Source organism: Pholcus phalangioides, unplaced genomic scaffold (assembly GCF_987345545.1).
Source record: "Pholcus phalangioides strain wild (caught in Gottingen) unplaced genomic scaffold, Ppha-v1.0 ptg000041l_1, whole genome shotgun sequence".
NCBI lineage: Eukaryota > Metazoa > Arthropoda > Arachnida > Araneae > Pholcidae > Pholcus > Pholcus phalangioides.
The window spans coordinates 6,946,066-6,966,013 of NW_028301627.1; the positions used below are offsets into that span (position 1 = coordinate 6,946,066).

A 19,948-nucleotide genomic window follows, 5' to 3' on the forward strand; every position below is an offset into this window, starting at 1 on the left:
TTTGGAAAGGGGAGGGGGAGTGGTCCTTGAAATGATATCCACGTTCTAAGGCAAGGGTGCTCAACATTTAAGGGAGGGAATCTTCAACCCGATGCTCGCGAGCGTACCACGGTGATCCCTGAAGTACCCAGAGTGCTCGATGCTCTTGTCCGATTTCGTGCTCACGAGCACTTGATCAGCGTTCCAATTAAACGCCTTGTACAAATCGCATTCAAGGATTGAGATCATCCTAATTTTTCATGCATTCGTCTGTCAAACTTGCCGCAATGGTGCTCTTCTTTCAATGATGGGTACAGGAAGTGCTCGTGACCAAGGGCGTAGCCAGAAATTTCGTTCGGGGGGGGGGACCGAAGTGATAGAATTGATTTGGCCATCTTTTTCCCCTTTTCCGGTCATTTTCTCACATTTCGGGGAAGGGGACCAGACCCCCCCCTCCCTCGCTCGCGACCGCAAAAATATGGAAGACCTCTGCTTTAAGAGGTGGGGGAGCGGAAACGGAAATGTGCCTTGAGCCACTCAGATGATCTGAAGGTGTTCCACGGGCCGCTTGAGTGATCTCCAAATGTGCCACGGGCAACTCAATTGATCTAGAAATAAGCCGTGGGAAATTTATATGATATGGAAATGTGCAGCGGACTAATTTAACTGATCTGGAAATGTGCCAAGGGGCCTTCTAAAAGTGATCTATAAAAATGCTGCGGACCGCTTAAGTAAAATGCAAATGAACCGTGGGACTTGAGCGAACTAGAGGTGTGCCGTGGGTCGCTCAAGTGATTTGGGGGGGGGGGGGGGTCACTTCAGGGATGTGGATGCGTGCCGTTGGAAGCTTAAACAATTCGGAAATGTGCCGCGAGCCACTTGAGTTGTATGATTATTTTTCGCGGGCCAGACATCTCCAAGGGACAGCGCGGACCATGGGTTGGGCATGTATGCAGTATAGGATGAACACTACTTGCTTGCACACACACCACTCATATCCCAGGAGAGAACGGCAATAGATATGGCTACGTTCCCGGACGTATCATTTATAGGAACGAAACAATTTGTTGTTCCAATCAATAAGCAACCGTTGTTCGCTCGCGGATTGGATTCGGCAGCAGGAAGCGGATTTCGTGCCTCATCGCGATTCCGGGACGACGACTTTACGGGGAAAAAAAGAAACAACAACAACCTTCGCAGTAAATGATTCGGAAGAGATCCCGGGATCAGGAGAGAGAAGAGAGATGGATTTTTTTTTTTGGAACGAAACGCTTGGTCTAACTATCGGGCGAGTTTGGCATTTGTCCCGGACGGGAGCCGGGAATTTCGCTTCCGACATTTTGCCCCTGGCGCGTTTTGTCCCCGGTGCATTTCGCCTCCAGAAATTTTATCCTAGACGTTTCGCCTGAGTGAGTGACTGTATGGTTGAGTGAATGGCCATATAAATGATCAAGTGAGTGACGGTATGAGTGACCGTATTAGTGCCAAGTGAGTGTGTGAGTGACCATATTAGTGCCAAGTGAGTGTGTGAGTGACCGTATTAGTGTAAGTGAGTATTAGTGCCAAGTGAGTGTGTGAGTGACCGTATTACTGCAAGTGAGTATTAGTACCAAGTGAGTGTGTGAGTGACTGTATTACTGCAAGTCAGTATTAGTGCCAAGTGAGTGTGAGTGACCGTATTAGTGCCAAGTGAGTGTGTGACCTAGTTACCGTATGAATGATCACGTGAATGGCCGTATGAGTGACCATATAAGTGTGTGAATGGGTGATTGACCATATGAGTGATTAAGTGAGTGTTGCGAGTGATTATATTGATGAGTAAGTGAGTGACCGTGTTTTCGTTATATCGCGATTTAACTGTATTTAAAAAAATGTATTTGTACGGTTCACTTTTTTACAGCCTGCTCATTATATTTATACAAGGGGCTAATCGTCGAAGCTGAAATGCCCGGGGAGGAATGTTCCATTCATTCAATCACTCATACGATCACTCACTTCGTCACTCACACGGTCAGGAAAGGCAAAATTTCCGGGGGCGGAAAGACTGTCGAAAACTTTACCTTAATAACGTTCTTTGTATATACGGGTACAATCTTCAGATAACTTATGGCTCACAGGTTATGTTCTTAACCAGGTTTCAGGGAGTCACAGTGAGACTGGTGTGCTGAATATCATTCTGTGCGGGGGGGTCTGTGGACTTCATCGTATTAGCAACGCATGCGGAAAACTCAACTACAAGAAATCCATCCACAAGAAGACAGAATCAGTGAGTGGATGAGCAGGGTGAGTGAGCCAGTGAGTGATTGATCGAGCGAGTGAGTAAAAAAGAAAATGATGCACTATGTTGTCATTAACATCCTTGCGAACTCTCTAGGTCGGTCACTGACCTAGTCCACATCCCTCTCTCTCTGCCTGAGCGGCAAGATGCTCGTCTTCCACCACGAAGATTGAGGTCCGCGAGTTCGATCCTGAGAGATGAACATTGATACTGTAGCAATTTGTTTTCCCACGGAGCCTGAGGTGACAATCGACAGATGGCGCCTTCAATTCCGACCCAACTCTATCGGTAGTGAATTTCTGTATGGCGATATGATTGGAGTTGGTGTGCGGTAAAGTAGTAGTCTCTCCCTCTAGGTAGAGGCAGGCTTATGGTTTTACCGCCCTTATTCTATTTTCTTGACAGCTCATTACTAAAATTTGCCGCGCCTCTGACCTTGTCCCGCTAAGCCCCCCCCCCCTTCCCAGTTAATACGCCACTGGTCGTCGAGGCGGAATCAATTTCCCATGTTACCACGTGAATGGTCCTGTATGTCACTTTTGAATCAGGCAGAAGCTATGGGATAAATCATGATTAGCAATTGCACATGAAATGTCAAAATACAATTAATACATTAACAAAGACAGCAAAATAAACTTGTGACGACTGCAAAAATGTTGAAAAATACAACAAATCAATTTCATCCCTCAATGTTTTCGATTGTGATGACGTCATACTCTTTAAGAAGCGTCATTGGTCAACGGTATCTATTGCAGTGACGTCATAGTTTTTTAAGAATCTCCCATAGGTCAACGATCGTTATCTACGGATAACAGTGATGACGTCATAAGCATATAGAAGATTCTCATTGGTCAATTGTTACCTGAAACGTGTGAGATAAAGACATTATAACTTTTATTTCTCTCTTCCTTCGAATCATGAAGGGGGAGAAGGGACCGCCTTACCGTGAACGCTGAGGGCGGCCATTTTGGTGAGACCGTTACCGATTCCGTTGGAGGCACTGCATTCGTAAGTGCCGGCGTCTTCCGGCCTGACGTCAGAGATGAGCAAAGAGCCGTTGTCAGCTGTCGAGTAACGACCGGATGTCTTGATCACGTGACGCTCCCCATCGTCTGAAATGAGAATTAACGAGATCAATTCGGTATCAGGAATTGTGCATTGTTTAAGCTTTATATAACAAATAAGTGAAACCTCTCTCTCTCTCACTAAGAGGGCCTCTCACACAAAACAAGCCCTTTCAGGGAAGTGAGTACTTTATAGGGATGAAGAACCAGAAAAGATCTAGTGAGCCCTTAATAGAGAGTTGTAGGGTCAAAAATGATTCGGTGAACTTTTTAGAGATGGGCTCTTAATTGTTGAAGGACCAAAAGAGATTTGGCGAACGCTTCAGAGAAGTGGGTCCTCTACACAGTTGGGGTACCGGAATAGATCTGGTGATCCAGTTCAGAGAGGTGGACTCTTAATAGAGTTGAAGGACCATAAAAGATTTTGTGAACCATTCAGAGAGGTGAGCCCTTAACAGTTGAGGGACCAGAAAAGATTTGGCGAGTCCTTAATAGAGCTGAAGGGCCAGAAAAGTTTGGTGAACCATTCAGAGAGGTGAGTCCATAATATAGTTGATGGACCAGAATAGATCTGGTGGGCCTTTAATAGAGTTGAAGGACCAGAAAAGTTTGGTGAACCATTCAGAGAGGTGAGTCCATAATATAGTTGATGGACCAGAATAGATCTGGTGGGCCTTTAATAGAGTTGAAGGACCAGAAAAGATATGGTGAACGCTTCAAAGAGGTGGGTCCTCAATATAGTTGGGGTACCGGAATAGATCTGGTGGTTCAGTTGGAAGGGGTGGACCCTTAATAGAGATGAAGGACCAAAAAAGATTTGGTAAACCATTCAGAGAAGTGAACCCTTAATAGTTGAAGGACCAGAAAAGATTTGATGAGTCCTTAATAGAGCTGAAGGGCCAGAAAAGTTTGGTGAACCATTCGGGGGGGGGGGTGAGTCTTTAATATAGTTGATGGACCAGAATAGATTTGGTGTGGTCCCGTTTCAGAGAAATGGACCCTTAATAGAGTAGAAGGACCAGAAAAGATCTAGCGGTCACCTTCAGAGGTTTAGAAGAGGCTCTTAATATAGTTGATGGACCAGAATAGATCTGGTGGTCCCGTTCAGAGAGGTAGACCCTTAATAGAATTGAAGGGTCAAAAAAGATCTGGTAAACCATTCAGAGAAGTGAACCCTTAAGAGTTAAAGGACCAGAAAAGATTTGATGAGTCCTTAATAGAACTGAAGAGCCAGAAAAGTTCAGTGAACCATTCGGGGGGGGGGGGGGAGTGAGTCCTTAATATAGTTGATGGACCAGAATAGATATGGTATGGACCCTTAATAGAGTAAAGGACCAGAAAAGATCTAGCGGTCTCCTTCAGAGAGTTGGGCTCTTAGTAGAGTTGACGGACCGGAATAGATCTCCCGTTCAGAGCGGTTCCACTGTAAGCGTATGAGATTCTTTCTCACCTTCGATTTTGGTCCAGGATATGACCGGCTTGGGATGACCCTTCACTTCACAGTCCAATATGACTCGGCCTTCCAAACCGACCGAAATGTCCACGGGTGCTCGTGCCCATTTCGGGGGAGCTGCAAAGAAAAATTACACACACGTATGAAAAACTGTACACACAAACAGTCATCCATTTTTAAATACATAATCTGGGCGGTGGTCTAAAGATACTCCCAAAAGCAAGGCCTATTCCGGGAAGGGGGTGGGGGGCGATGGGGTTGTCGGAAGTGTTTCAGACCTTCGGCAGGTTCGGTTTGAGCCTTACATAAAAGATCTTGATAGCTGAACTAGTTCTCGGGGGTGCTCGACACCATGCTGAAAAATGCCGGGATCGTTTGAGCATCTCCGGCTCTAAAGCCTGGGGTCTATTTCCAGTCCGCCAGCCTGTGGCGTCGAGTTCGATCAACAACTTCTAAAGCACAGTTAAAGATGGCGCTGGTTCGATCCACTGAAGAGAATGGTCTTCCCCTTTATCGTGTCGCGAGCACCGTTAATGCTGCATTAGGAGCACCCTTAACGTAGGCCTGGAATTTTTCTCAGCCACCCCCTTCCCTGTCTAGAAATACCTGCCTATCAATCTACATCATGTACGCCCAACATCCGAGAATCAAATGTTGCATGTGGCCCCTCGGAGTCATCTGATTTGGCCCGTGACGTATAACCAAACCACTCAAGTGGCCCAACAAAGATTATGAAATCACTTGAGTGGCCTATGGCACATTTCAAAACTGGCTCAGTGGCTCGCGACACATTTGCAGATTATTTAAGCTGCCAACTGTGCGCACAGCCAGATCAATTAAGCGGCCCAAAGCAGGAATCGATCGTCATGCCTCAAGATATCCAAATCAGTTGAGCGACCCGCAGCACACCTCTAGTTCAGTCAAGTGCAGGTAGTGCATTTGGAAACTACATAAGTGACTGGCCAGCATATTTCCTGATCACTCGCGAGTGGCCAGAAGCACGCTTCGAGATAACTCGAGGGGCTCGCAGCACACCCCCAGATCACTTAAGAGGCCCGTAGCATTTTTGCAGGTCACTTAAGTGTGCTCTTGGCACATTTCCACATCGCTTAAAATCAGTGGTTCTCAACCTTTGGAAGCCCGCGGCCTGGTAAATCTTTTTTGCGTAAGTGGAAGGCCCGGTCATACACACAACAAACAAGAAATTAATAGGAAAATGACACCCACGGCCCGGTGTGACTAGTGTTAGGGCCCGGTGGTGAAATAATGGCTTAACGCCGCCCCCCCCACCCCGCCCAGCGCCAAAGGTGGAGTCGACTGATCTAATGTATATATGTGAATTGACATCATCATCATCGTGCCCCCTCAGCAATAATGACCTTGCCCCCCCAGACTTCCAAGTCTATCCCCACCTATGTTGCCGGGGTGGCTCTTGGCCTATTTCCAGGACACCTAAATTGCTCGCGGCACACTTTCAGATCACTTGAGTGACTCGCGGCAAATTTTAAGATAACTCACGCAGCCGGCGACACGTTTCCAAACCAACGAAGTAGCCCGCACTCTCCAAAACGTCGAGCACCCTCGATCTACATAGTTGCTCCCGAGAATTGTAAGCCGATCTGATCATTATGAGACCTCTGGGTCATGCTCGGGTGGGCCTCGGGCATTCAGGCAGCTTTGCCCCGGGTTGTTGGGGGGGGGCATGAACTTACCCATTCGACATCCCTGTTTTTAAAATAGCAGAATTCCTCTTTTTAGCTTTCAGGAAAATAACATGAACATAGGTCATCATAAACTGACCCACCATCTGCATTGGGAAGGAGGGGCGGCCTAAAAACAACATATTGGGCAGGCCTCCAAGCCAGGATTCCACGCAGGTTATGCATGGCTCGATGTTTGGATGCCCATCTCTTCCCCCCCCCCCCAATATAAAACTAGAAGCTCAGCCTCCCCTCCCCCCCGAAGTTGTCTTATGATAGCGTGGATTGACCTTTTGCTTATCAGACTTTATTATAGAGGAGCCCTTGAATTGAGGGGGGAGGGGCCTCGACAAGGGCCGCAACTAGATGCTTGGTCATCCGGGGAAAGCGCGCATTTTGACGCCCCCCCCCCCCTGTAATGTTGGAGGAGAAGTTTCAGAATGAAATTTGCGCTCCCTCGGTCCAGCGCCCAGGGCACGAGATCTACCTGCTCCCCCCCCCCTAGTGGCGGCCCTGGCCTTGACCACCCACGCCCCTTAGCTCAGAGGTCTTCAACTTTTTTCCAGCACGAGCACTGCCTGTACCCATCATCAAAAAATGAGCACCCTTACAGCAAGTGTAACATATGAATGCGTGAAATGACGATGATTCCAATCCGTGAATGCGATGCCTTCACGGTGTGTGATTGGTATGTTAATCAATACGTGCTCGCAAGCACGTATTTGGACACGAGCATCGAGCACTCTGGGCACTTCAGGGAACACCTTGGTGCTCGCGAGAAACGGATTGAAGACGCCTGCCTTGACTAATTTAAACCAAGGGTGTTCAATCTTTAATAGAATAAGGGCCACTTCACATTAATTTGAAAACGTGTCGCGGGATCACATAATTAAGTGATTCTGTAACAGCGCCGCGAGTTGTGTCGTGGGTCGCTTAAGTGGTCTAGAATTTTGCCATGGTGAACTGTATATATGCAATGGGTCACTTAAGTGATCGAAAAATGTGCCGCGGCCACTTAAGTGCTTTAAACTGTACCGCAGTTCACTCAAGTGATCAGTAAATATACCCAGGGTCACTTGAGTGCTTTGGAACTGTGCCGCTCGTCACTTAAAGTGATATGGATTTCTGATAGACCACAGACCATTGAAGAAATGTGGAACTGCACTGCCGGGTATTTCAGTGATCTGCAAATTTGTCGCGGAGCACTTTAGTGCTTTGGAACTGTGGTGCCGCAGGTCACTCAAGTGATCAGTAATATGCTGCGGGTTTCCCAAGCAATCTGATAATGTGCCGTGGGCCACTTGAGTGATGTGGAGCTGCACCGTGTGTCAGTTAAGTGATCTGCCAATGCATCGGGGGGCGCTCAAGTGGTCTGGAACTGTGCCGTGATGATCTGTAATTACGCCATGGGACACTTTAATGCTTATGAACTGTGCCGCGGGCCACTTAAGTGATCTAAGAATATGCCACGGGCTACTAAACTGATGTGGAAGTACTACTTAACCGTGCATGTCCCTCGTTCACATTTTTTTGTTGAACGTGTGCGATCACTTGAGAGAGAGATCACATAAGTGACCTGTGCAAATTGTGCCGCGGGCCACTAGGTTGGTCTGTGAATGTTCCGTGGCCAGTTAAGTGCTTTAAAACTATGCCGCATATCACTCAAGTGATCAGTAAATGTACCACGGGTCACTTGAATGCTAGAATAAGCCACGGGCACACTCATCTGGACCATCACCGCCCTGCAACCTAAGTAATCTCTAAATGTGTCGCAGACCATTTAAGAGGTCTGTAAATTGTTCCGCGGGCCTCTTGATCAATCTGTAAATGTGCCTCGGGCCACTGAAGTGATGTGGAACTGCGCCGCAGGTCGCCATCACGTGATTTGGAAATCGCCAGATGGAAAACTGGAACTGCCGCTTAGCTCATTCATCCCATCAACCGTTCGTCAATTTTAAAAATGCTCAAAATAAGTTCAGGGTTCAGTCGGTAAGAGTTTCGAGAGTGAAAACAGCGCCATCTAATGAAAAATTTATAAATTTTTAAATGGACGCCCTGCCCTAGAGATAACCTAATTCGGGAGAAGGTTGTGGCCCTGTCTTTCCCGAGGCCAACAAAAATATTCCACGTTTCTATAAGTGATATATCCGAAAGAAGTTGGGAAAGAATAGCATAAACCAGTGATTCCCAACGTGGGCGTTAACGCGATGGAATGTTCCAGGGGGGGCGGTAGAAGCTACGGGTATAACATAAGATCCTATGGGTTCGATTGCGTTGGGGGGGGGGGGGTATGGGAGAAAAAAATTTAGAAAGAAGGGGGCGATGGGACAATAAAGGTTGGGAAACTATGGCATAAACTATAACTGACAATGCTCTATTCCATAGTTTCCCAACCTTTTTGTCCCATCGCCCCACAACGCAATCTATCTAACCCATAGGAACCCATGTTATGCCCATAGCTTCTACCTCCCCCTGGAACATTCCATCGCCCCCAGGGGGGGGGAATTAACGCCCACATTGGGAATCACTGCTCTATTCCCTCATTTATGCTGTTCTTTCCAAACTTTTAGAATTCAAGAATGGCTCGGCGAATATTGCATTTGGAAACTTGCATTTTTTTGGTTTCTCGTGGCCTCAGAAGATACAGGGCTGAATGAATGAACGCCAGGGTCTCTGCCACCGGACTTTATCCCGTTGCCGAGATCTCTTCCAGCCCAGCTTCGTGGCAGAGTCTGGAACAAAGTGAGTGTGTACACCTAACAGTCTGAGTGTGTAGCTAGTGTTGTGTATGATATTTCAGTGCTGCCATCTATACTTTAAATTGGGAATGAAGTGTAATGATTGAATATTTGTAACGTTGTAGGCCTTTTTAACGAGGAGATCGGCTCGCATTCGCGCCTTGAAGTTGGGAACCACAGAAAACCAACTTCAGCCGACCACCACTGTGGGGTTCGAACCCGGATCCTCGCATCACGAGTCCGTCACTATGAAGATACAGGGCTGCAATTTTCTAATTGGGTTTTTAAGGATAGGGCGTCATATAGAAATTTAGTTTTTTTTCATTAGATGACGCTGTGTTTTCACTCTCGAAAGTGTTACAGAGTGAACCTTGAACTTATTTTGAGCAATTTTTAGATTTTAACCATTCCTCCACGGTGAACGATTGATGAGATAAAGGCCAAGTGAGAACCTGAAGGACACCCTGTATATATGTTTTCTTTGGCACTTGATTACGTTTCACGACAGTATCAAATATAACCGCAGCATGCTAATGACACGAGGGCACATCAAGTGCATTTGTAACAGGACTAAGTGGATTTCTTCGTCCCATCTCAGCAGCAACTCCGAATCAAGTGCACTTGTAACAGGACGAAGTAGATTTCTACGACCCATCTCAGCAGCATTTCCGAATCAAGTGCATTTGTAACAGGACTAAGTGGATTTCTTCGTCCCATCTCAGCAGCAACTCCGAATCAAGTGCATTTGTAACAGGACTAAGTGGATTTCTTCGTCCCATCTCAGCAGCATTTCCAAACCAAGTGCACTTGTAACAGGACGAAGTAGATTTCTACGACCCATCTCAGCAGCATTTCCGAATCAAGTGCACTTGTAACAGGACGAAGTAGATTTCTACGACCCATCTCAGCAGCATTTCCGAATCAAGTGCATTTGTAACAGGACTAAGTGGATTTCTTCGTCCCATCTCAGCAGCAACTCCGAATCAAGTGCATTTGTAACAGGACTAAGTGGATTTCTTCGTCCCATCTCAGCAGCAACTTCGAATCAAGTGCATTTGTAACAGGACTAAGTGGATTTCTTCGTCCCATCTCAGCAGCAACTCCGAATCAAGTGCATTTGTAACAGGACTAAGTGGATTTCTTCGTCCCATCTCAGCAGCATCTCCGAATCAAGTGCACTTGTAACAGGACGAAGTGGATTTCTTCGTCCCATCTCAGCAGCATTTCCGAATCAAGTGCACTTGTAACAGGACGAAGTGGATTTCTTCGTCCCATCTCAGCAGCATTTCCGAATCAAGTGCACTTGTAACAGGACGAAGTGGATTTCTTCGTCCCATCTCAGCAGCATTTCCGAATCAAGTGCACTTGTAACAGGACGAAGTGGATTTCTTCGTCCCATCTCAGCAGCATTTCCGAATCAAGTGCACTTGTAACAGGACGAAGTGGATTTCTTCGTCCCATCTCAGCAGCATTTCCGAATCAAGTGCACTTGTAAGTGGATTTCTACGCCCCATCCCAGCAGCATCTCCGAATCAAGTGCATTTATAACAGGACTAAGTGGATTTCTTTGTCCCATCTCAGCAGCATCTCCGAATCAAGTTTGGGTCGCGACAGCCAGGTGTTTTTTGAGCTATGGCTCAAAAACCCCTGGTTGTTAGTGGATTCGTACGACCCTTCTCGGAGGCTCCTGTGAATCGAATTTGGGTCGCGTCCCATAGCTCAAGAATCCCTGTCTGTGAGGGGGATTTATATGAACCATCTCGGAAGCCCCTGCGAATACAGTTACGGTTGTGACCTACAGATGAAGAATCCCTGGCCGTAAGTGGGTTCACGCGACCCTTCGAGGAAGCCCCAGCGACCCATAGGTTAAGAACCTCTGTTGCATTTTGGGTATGAATGATGCTTTTTCTCGATCGAAATGGAAAACAGGTACGAACGTGTAATTGAAAAAGAAACTTCTACAACACGCGAATCCCATGTAATACATTCGTACAAGCGGAAGTTAAAAGTTGTCAAAATGTCAAAACGTTTGACACTGCGGTTGTTGTCAAACATTTTTACTACGAGAATCCCATGTAATACATTCCTACAAACGAAAGTTAATAGATAAGTAGTCAAAAATGTCTGTATAATTCATGTTATTTTAAGAATCGAGAAATTCAGTTATTATCATCTCGATTTTCCCGAATAACCATCCAACATGTAATCCTTCCCCCTCTCGCCCCCCCCCCCCCCCAAAATGCTCTCCCGCACCCTGCGGTTAAGAACCACTGATTCGAACGGTCCTTTTTTTTTGGGGGGCTCCCCCTTCATGCATCGAAACGGCAATTGCAAGACGGGCCCCCCGATTTCCCAGATCTTTCTAACAAAAACGGGAGCGACAATGTTATAATCTCTTTTGGCGCTCCCGATGACATCATCGACTGACTCGAGTCACGTGACCACGTCCGTGTTTTCTTGGCAGCGGGCCAAGGCAGGGGCTACGTTTTATGGATTTTTGAAAGAGCCCGGCTTATGCTTGACCGAATTTATGGCCGCGGGGAGGAGAAAAATATAGTACTTACACACACTGTACATGCTTTCTTGAAATCTGCCGCAGATAAATGAGAGAATATGGCGTCTCTCTCTACTGGGGGGGGGGGGGGGGTTGGCACGGTATTTACCGTTGATGGTTATTACCGGTATTTACCATAGCTTTTACACCGTCAGTGAAAACATGTTTTTCCCACGGTTTTTATGGTGAAAACACACCCTCATATAGAAATGAAAAATCACCATTTTTCCGCCATAATTTGAAAAATTGAATAATGAGCAGATCATTTTTCTTTCAGAACAAAATGCATATTATTATTAAGAATTGTATATTTACAATATAATTATTCACAAGAATTATCATAAGGGGCCGTTCAAGTATTACGTAAGCAAATTTTCAGCCATTTTTGACCCCCCACCCGCGTCAGCAAAACTCTGACCCCCCCCCCCCCCTCCCCCCTTGTCAGCAAAATTTCGTCATCAGCTCTGCCCCCTCTGAATCCTAACGCATATTGGTGGGATCAGAGACGTACACGGGGGGGAGGGGGGGGGGCTCGTGCCCTTCTCCCACGATCAAAAATTTATTTTTTAATGCAAAAAATGTTTTTCAATTGAAATTTCGAAAGAAAACACCTTTACATGCCGCTGTGGTGGTCGAGTGCTTATAGTGACGGACTCGCGATGCGAGGATCCGGGTTCGAACCCCACAGTGGTGGTCGGCTGAAGTTGGTTTTCTGTGGTTCCCAACTTCAAGGCGCAAATGCGAGCCGATCTCCCCGTTAAAAAGTCTCGCCACAGAGAGCAACAGTCCTACAACGATAAATCATTCAATCGTAACACTTCACTCATAGTTAGAAAAACTGGTGGCAGATGGCAGCACTACACATAACAAGCATTACAGAGAAACAAAAAAAAAACTTCACGTCAGGTTTCACTACACGTACACGCACATTCCCGCATGTACCGATTCGTTGGGGGTTCCGCGGGGGGGTGCACTTGTGGTGTAGCAGTAGTAGGTAGGGCCTCCAAAAAATGGCTCGGGGATCCATGATGTTCTTAAGTCAGCGACCTCGTTGGGCAATTTGCCTGTTGTGGCGTTGTATTTGTATACATTAATATAATAAATTTCTGTTAATTTCAATGTTATTTGAGAAGGCTATGAACTCAAAATTTATCTGTAACAAATTCACTGCGGCCCACCCTCTAAGCCATATAATGATAAAGACCATTGGCCCGCGGACCAAATATGGCCCTGGGGGTTACATGATGCTGCCTGCCCTTCTCAACCCTAATTTTGTAAAAATGAAGTAAGCGTCACATTTTCAGATCACTTAAATGACCCGGGACACAGTTCCAGAAACACTTAAGCGATCCGTGACACATTTAGAGATCCCTTGAGTGACTGGATGTAGTTTTAGAGCACTTAAGTGCCCCCCCCCCCCAGTGCAGTTCTACATCACTCAAGTTAGCCGCGGCACATTCTCAGATTATTCAAGTGTGTGTGTGTGTGTGTGATTCGCGGCATATAATTACGGATCACCTGATTGATGCGTGGCACAGGTCCAGAGCACTTAAGCGGCCCGTACAAATTTCCAGAGCAAGCAGTTAAGCCACCCGGGCACATTTCGAGATCACTAAAGTGGCTCAGTAGGGCGCTTATCAGTAGAGGGGGAGGGGATGTTACTTCAAGCCCCCACAAACTATCAAAAGGGTTTTTTCGTTTTTGGCGCACCGAGTAAGATGTATAAAAAGTCAGCAAATTGGACCCCCCCCCCCATCGATGATGACGTAATACTTGAACGGCCCCTAATCTTACTAGCATGGCTATTAAAGTATCTATATATGCTCATTTATAATCATGTTATTATAAATTATCTTGGCATAAAGATTATATTGCTCTATCATATGCTGATATGGATAGAAGTAAAAACAAGTACATACAGTACACTCTCGATAATCCGGCCTGCCCAGTAATCCGGGTTTTCTTAGGAGCCATAGAATAGGGAAATACAGTAAAGACACCCTACACACACGCTCAGCTATACCTATACAGGCCAACTGTGCGGGTACAACCAAAGCCATCGATAGCTGGAGTTATAGGGCTATATAGCTCACTCGCGCGCTTGCAAACTCTAAACATCACTTTTTTTTTCGTCGCTAACTGACCCAGGGGCCGTTCAAGTATTACGTCCGCAAATTTTTGACCCCTCCATTCTTGTCAACGAAAGTAATGTGGTTTGCCCCCTCAAACCGAATTTTGTAAAAATGAACTAAGCGGCACATTTACAGGCCGCTTAAATGACCCGCGGCACAATTCCAGAGCATTTAAGTGGCCCGTGGCACATTCAAAGATCACTTAAGTAGCCCGCGACACAGTTCCAGAACACTTAAACGATCCGTGGCACATTTTGAGATCGCTTGAGTGACATGTGGCACGATTTTAGAGCACATAAGCGGCCCCCCAGTGCGATTCTACATCACTCAAGTTACCCGCGGAACATTCCCAGATTACTTAAGTGATCCTTGGCATAATTATGGATCACTTGAGTGATGCGTTGCACAGTTGCAGAGCACGTAAGCGGCCCGGACACATTTCTAGAGCACTTAAGCGGCCCGGTAACATTTCCTGAGCACTTGAAGGATCCGTGAAACATTTAGAGATCACTAAAGTGGCTCTGTAAGGGACTTATAGGTAGAATGTTAGTTCAGGTGCCCAATAACTATCGAAAGGTTTTTCCGTTTTGGGGCTCCGAATAAGATGCCATTAGGAATATTTCACATCTTCATAAAGGGTGGTTGATGACGTAAGCATCATCCAAACCCCCCTCGTCATTGAAAGTCAGCAAATCGGAAAGCCGCCCCTCCCCATCTATACTGACGTAATACTTGAATGACCCCTAGCTGTCCAGGCAAAAGTGGTTTTATTGAGGGTAATACAAATTTTTCTGCACACTTCTCCCATTCTACTAATTTTCTTTGACCAATCATCCTTTAAATTTACCGCCCGTCTGAACTAGCCGCCCAGGGTAACACCCCGCTAAGCCCTTTCCTGTAAATACACCACTGGTCATACAACGAGGATGTCGCTATTACGAGTAATTCGGAAGTGATTTTCAAAGAGTTTGATCTTGAAGATACAAAAAATATCCGCTTATAGCGAGTTTTTTTTATGAATGAAAATCGGAAGACATTCGCTATAACGACAACGTAAAATTCTCGTAAAGCATGTTTGCCTTTCCCTTTCTTTGCGTATTCCTGGAAATGCGTTGGAAGTTTGATTGCCCATAGCATAATTTTCCAAACATTTTGTTCCATCGCCCCTTTGAGAGAAAGTGCCCCCCCTTTTTTCGCGTCGCCCCCAACTCAAGCGAACCCACAGCATCCTATGTTATACTATCTATGTAGCTTCTATCGCCCACCAGGGACCGATATTGCCCACTTTAGGAAACACTTTAAGACCAGACATATGACCCAGGCTCTATCCCTTAGGGCGGTTATCGGCAAACCGCGGCTCGCGAGCCACATGCGGCTCTTTGGCCCCTAGAGTGTGGCTCTTCGACAAAATACCACGTGCGGGAGAACAAAAACTCCAGATTTTTGAAAAATCATGTTTAGACCAGGGCCGTCTTAAGAGCGTGACGGGGGCTCGGGCCAAGTGATTTTTCTGAGGCCCTACCTGACAAATTTTCGAAAATTTCAACCGGTTCTAATTTCTTTGAGGCCCCTCTTTCCTTGAGGGTCCCCGGGCCGTGGCCGGGTGGGCCCCATGCGTTGAGACGGCACTGGTTTAAACAGCACATTTTGGCCATTTTATTCTCGCTCCTTTCCCCTCCTTATTGAGTCATCTTTTTCGCGGGCTTTTGCCGAAAGCCTGACGCTGCTGTCATGTGACACTTTCGCGACCAATTAGGTGGGTCGAAACTAGGAAGTTCGGGAAAAAGTTGTCGAAAACGAGGCTTTTTCTTAAGGTACTGGGGGGGGGGGGCAGATAGACGCAAAAGCCGAGTCTTCTCGGAACATGGGAGGGGGCATGCAATGTTTTCCCATACCAAAGGAACGTCAACCTCTACCCGACCACATCATAGAAGACGACGCTCCTGGGCCACCACCTCTCATGGCTACCCTCCCTTGGTCACCTCTCTCCATCCGCATCCAACATCGGTCATATACAAGACGAGTGTGGATGGGAGAGTCTGAAGGGGGTCGACCTCAGCGAACGTACCTCAATCAGATCGAGGGCGTTTTTAGCAAAGGCCAGCCTAGGAGCACCCTAATTAAGCTAATAACAATGTACCTACCCCTATATAGTTTAAGTTGAAAAAAAATATTGGCTCTCGAAAGGAATTTCAATCGTTGTACTGTAGATATTTGGCTCCGTTGACTAATGAGTTTGCCGACCACTGCCTTAGGGGATATAAGCCAGTTACCCCGAGAGGTTGGGGCCATGCTGGAGAGAACAAATTGCGCCGGGCCACTAGGCTCAAAAAAGCCCCGCGGCCCTCAGTCCCTACGATTGGGACTCCGGGGCGGTACGGCCCGGGCACCCTACCCCCCATTGTCCGGAGCAACCCGCAGCCCCTACTCAGACCGGGCAATGGGGGCTCACAAACCCCGAGAGGAGCCGAAAGACGCCCCCCCAGCCAACGTCCCAGAGGCCCGACCCCCAAAAATCCCCTGGATGCTTTATTAGAAAACTAAAATTATGTATATTCGTTACAATAGATGCATCTAATCAATATACACATTCTATGGATGTATCAATTGTTATAGATGGATTTGATTCTTTTGAGAACTGTGCCTCGCGACAATTGCCTCCTGGGCGCAGTTTGAATAAAATGGTACATATATACATTTATTTGTAAAGAGCTGCCAAGTACATACTTACATGCTCAAAGAAGTGCCTCGCGACTTTGGGGGAACACTGGCCCATAGTCTTGTACGAGGTGTCAGGGGCATGATTTCTTATAGACGTGGTTTAAAGTCTTAAGCGAACCTAGAAAATTCGTAGGAGGAAGCTTGATTGTGCCTATTCCTAGAAACGCGGAAAGGCTTGCTTAACGCTAGAAATATATTTGTATTTTTATGAAATCACAGTGCATATTTAAGCATAATCACGGCCGGTCTTAGTCAGGTTCGAAGGGTGCGGCCGCTAAATGTTTGGCGCCGCAAAAGGGTAATAAAAATGTTTAGATTACATTTTTTGGCTTCTCAACCTCTTAGCAAAGCAATAGCTTGCAATTCAGTCCAAGATAGAGAACCTATAAGGTTGAGGGCCTGGGTAGATAATCGGTTTTCTAGCCCTGAGAGCCCAAATCTTCGAGTGCCTGGGGTGCAGTTGCAATTTTTTCCCTGGGAAGCGGACACTTTTGTCCATATTTATTGCCAAATGGCATTTTTTATGACTACGAAGGAGTTTTGCAGTCGTTCTCGGGCACCAGAGTATCCGTGGACACCCTGTGGTATTGGAAAACCCCTGCTCAGATGGGACGCAAATTTCTTTGCACCGGGCAGCAAAATACTTAAGCCCGGCCCTGGGCATAGTGTACATATATATATGTATATATATGTACTCCTTGATATACCTCCTTGAAAATTGTGCCATGTTTTTTACGCGTTTTCCTTCAACGAATACCGCTACTTGGCCCACAGCGGTACGCGTTGCAGGTTGGGAATCAGGGAATCACAAACTCTATTGAGATTATTTCACATTGACCTTAACCTGTTCATGTCTAGGGAGACACGTCCCAAACGGCGAACTTTGGCCGTCATTCTCAGCCGGGATTCAGAATAGTGCCAAACTCGTTACAGCGGCTGAATTCTGAGGAATGAATGGCTTCATTCGTTAAACCGGGATTCGACCGTATTTTCCTGCTGTAAGAGAATGCTAAGGTATCAGCTTCCATACGCCTCGTTATAGAAACAAGACACAAAGCGGTTTCATATACATAAAGACTCGGAAGGGTTAAGGGTCCATTAGAAGTTCCGAAATATGACCACTTCCGGTTTAAAATTTCACTTTTCCCTCTCTAATTTACCCAGTGGGTAAGTGAGTCTTGTCATCTCAAGTCTTCAGCGTTGACAAATGCACAAGCTTAGAGAAGGTATAGGGGTACTACACCTCCTCTACGTGCACAAGGGGCTCACTTTGGTTCGAATAAACAACGTTTCACCCACGAGAGATGAATGGTACTGTTTTTCCACATGGGGCTAGGCCAACCTGAATTTTTACATATACCCTGATCTATATATATAAAACTGATTTTCTGTCTGTGCGTGTATATGTTCTCTATAAAAATCTACAATTTTAGATTGATCGTCACCAAATTTTGCATATATACCAAATCGGACCCGACTTGAACGATAGGCTATTTTAAAATTTCGTCAGAGTAGGGAAAATGCCCCAAATTGGCAAAAAAAAAAGTCGGGCAACAATGGTTTTTGACCCTCAACTTTTTGACTTTCCGAACGTTTACTTTGGTTACCGTGCTTCCCTAGCAATGCGTTTTAGACATGCATATGCCTTTACAATGGTTTGCCACTTCTTTATATAATACTGCCATTATATGTATAATAGTTTATGCCTTTATAATGGTTTGCCACATTTTCAATACTCCCAGTAATGAAGCTTTTTGAATAGATGACGTGATCCAAAAAGCCTCATTGAAGAAAACCAGGGCAACGCCGCTTATTATAGCTAGTTTATTATAAATTCTTACAAAACAATATGCGATATAACCACTGCTTAACCAAACAATATTTGTATGGATAATGGTTTGGTTATTTGTTTTTTGAAAATTAGGTTCGGATTGATGGGTCACATCAGAAGATTCTAAAGGTCCTATTTTGCCCACGGGCCATGGGTTGAGCAAAATGTTTGAGATCAAAAGTGTGCTTGATCACTCTTAACACAGAAGGACGCATAAACTTCGAGGGGTATCAGAGATTCTATTCCCAGTTATGGACCAATAGTAGGTCGAATCACCCATCATCACCATAGTACAAGCAGCTCAAAATCACGTCAACGAAAAATCCACCACTATTAAACCACACATGCACATCGTCGATATTCCTCTGTTATCCCTCTTCTGACGAACTGGTACATGTTCTTATGTCGACGTACGTATTGTGAACTTAGCGTGAAGTTTGTTTCTGCGTAAATTGAAAAAATTGAAGTTTGTTCTGCGTTCTTTGTTAATGCTTGTTACAGTGTTGCCAATTATTTTTCGAATTGTAACGAAAAACCTGCATCAAGCTCAGAAACGGGACGTATGACATTATATGACAGGAGCTGGTGTGCGGTAAAGTAGTACCAAGTCTCAGTATCGAGAGACCCTCCCTACGCACTTGAGTCTCTCGGACCGTGCCCAGGTGGGCCCATATGTGAGACTGCCCCCCCCCCCATCCATCCAAACACAAATAATTTCTTTCGTATGACTGTCGAGAGGCTAAACTGACTGTTTGACTAATTTTGTCTTTTCCTTGACATCAGAGCAGTCTCGGCCCGGGAGACTCAAGTGTGTAAGGAGGGTCTCTTTTTACTGAGACTTGGTACTACTTTATCGCACGGTCGCGTAATTACAATCCCTACTCTCTTGGTAACACAGGAAGCATTAGCACGCCGGTGATTGGTCACTGCGAGCAAAAAAGCTAGCAAGGTGGCACGAGAGGCTGAGTTTTGAGCGAAACCTAATTTCAAAGTTCATTAACCCGTTCACTGCTAATAATGCCATGGTGGCGTCATGGGGGACTTTTATTAGGGGGCCTCATGACACCTTGGTGGTGTCACGTACAAAAGTATAACACCAAGAAATAAGTGGCAACAGGAATGGAATTGATAAACAAAAAAAATTTGGCATTTAGCAGCGTATGCAAGATAAAAGAAGATTACATTACAATGTCAAACAGATAATTTAAATCTTCTTGAGTACATGATAAAGATTGAGTAAAGATGTACATGAAGATTGTTCTTTTATTAACTGAGGAAGTAAATTAAATATTTTGGGAGCTAAATAAAGGAAAAGTTTTCGGAAACGAGTTTTATTTGGCCTTGGTATAGTATGACGTCTAAATTGCATTCCGGACTTATGTAATTTCAGATTGAGATGGCCACTTCTTTTATAAAACATTTTTAAACTTTTATAAACGTACAAATGTTACAGAGGGAGTAGCTTTAATTGATTGAAAAGTGGAAATGTATGCGTGAG

General features: G+C 45.6%; 1 protein-coding gene across 2 annotated transcripts in view; it reads right to left on the bottom strand.

Moving 5' to 3' along the window:
- LOC149065192 (cell adhesion molecule Dscam1-like) overlaps positions 1 to 19,948 on the bottom strand; it is a 90,844-nt gene that overhangs the window by 19,183 nt on the left and 51,713 nt on the right. The window contains exons 3-4 of one of the 2 annotated variants that reach the window (XM_089254495.1): positions 4,772 to 4,891; positions 3,202 to 3,369 (exon numbers count right to left, since the gene is read on the bottom strand). The exons of the other annotated variant lie outside the window; for it this stretch is intronic. Of the exons in view, the coding sequence (XP_089110621.1) occupies positions 3,202 to 3,369; positions 4,772 to 4,891 (288 nt within the window). The remainder of the gene's footprint in view (positions 1 to 3,201; positions 3,370 to 4,771; positions 4,892 to 19,948) is intronic. 2 annotated transcript variants of the gene reach the window in all.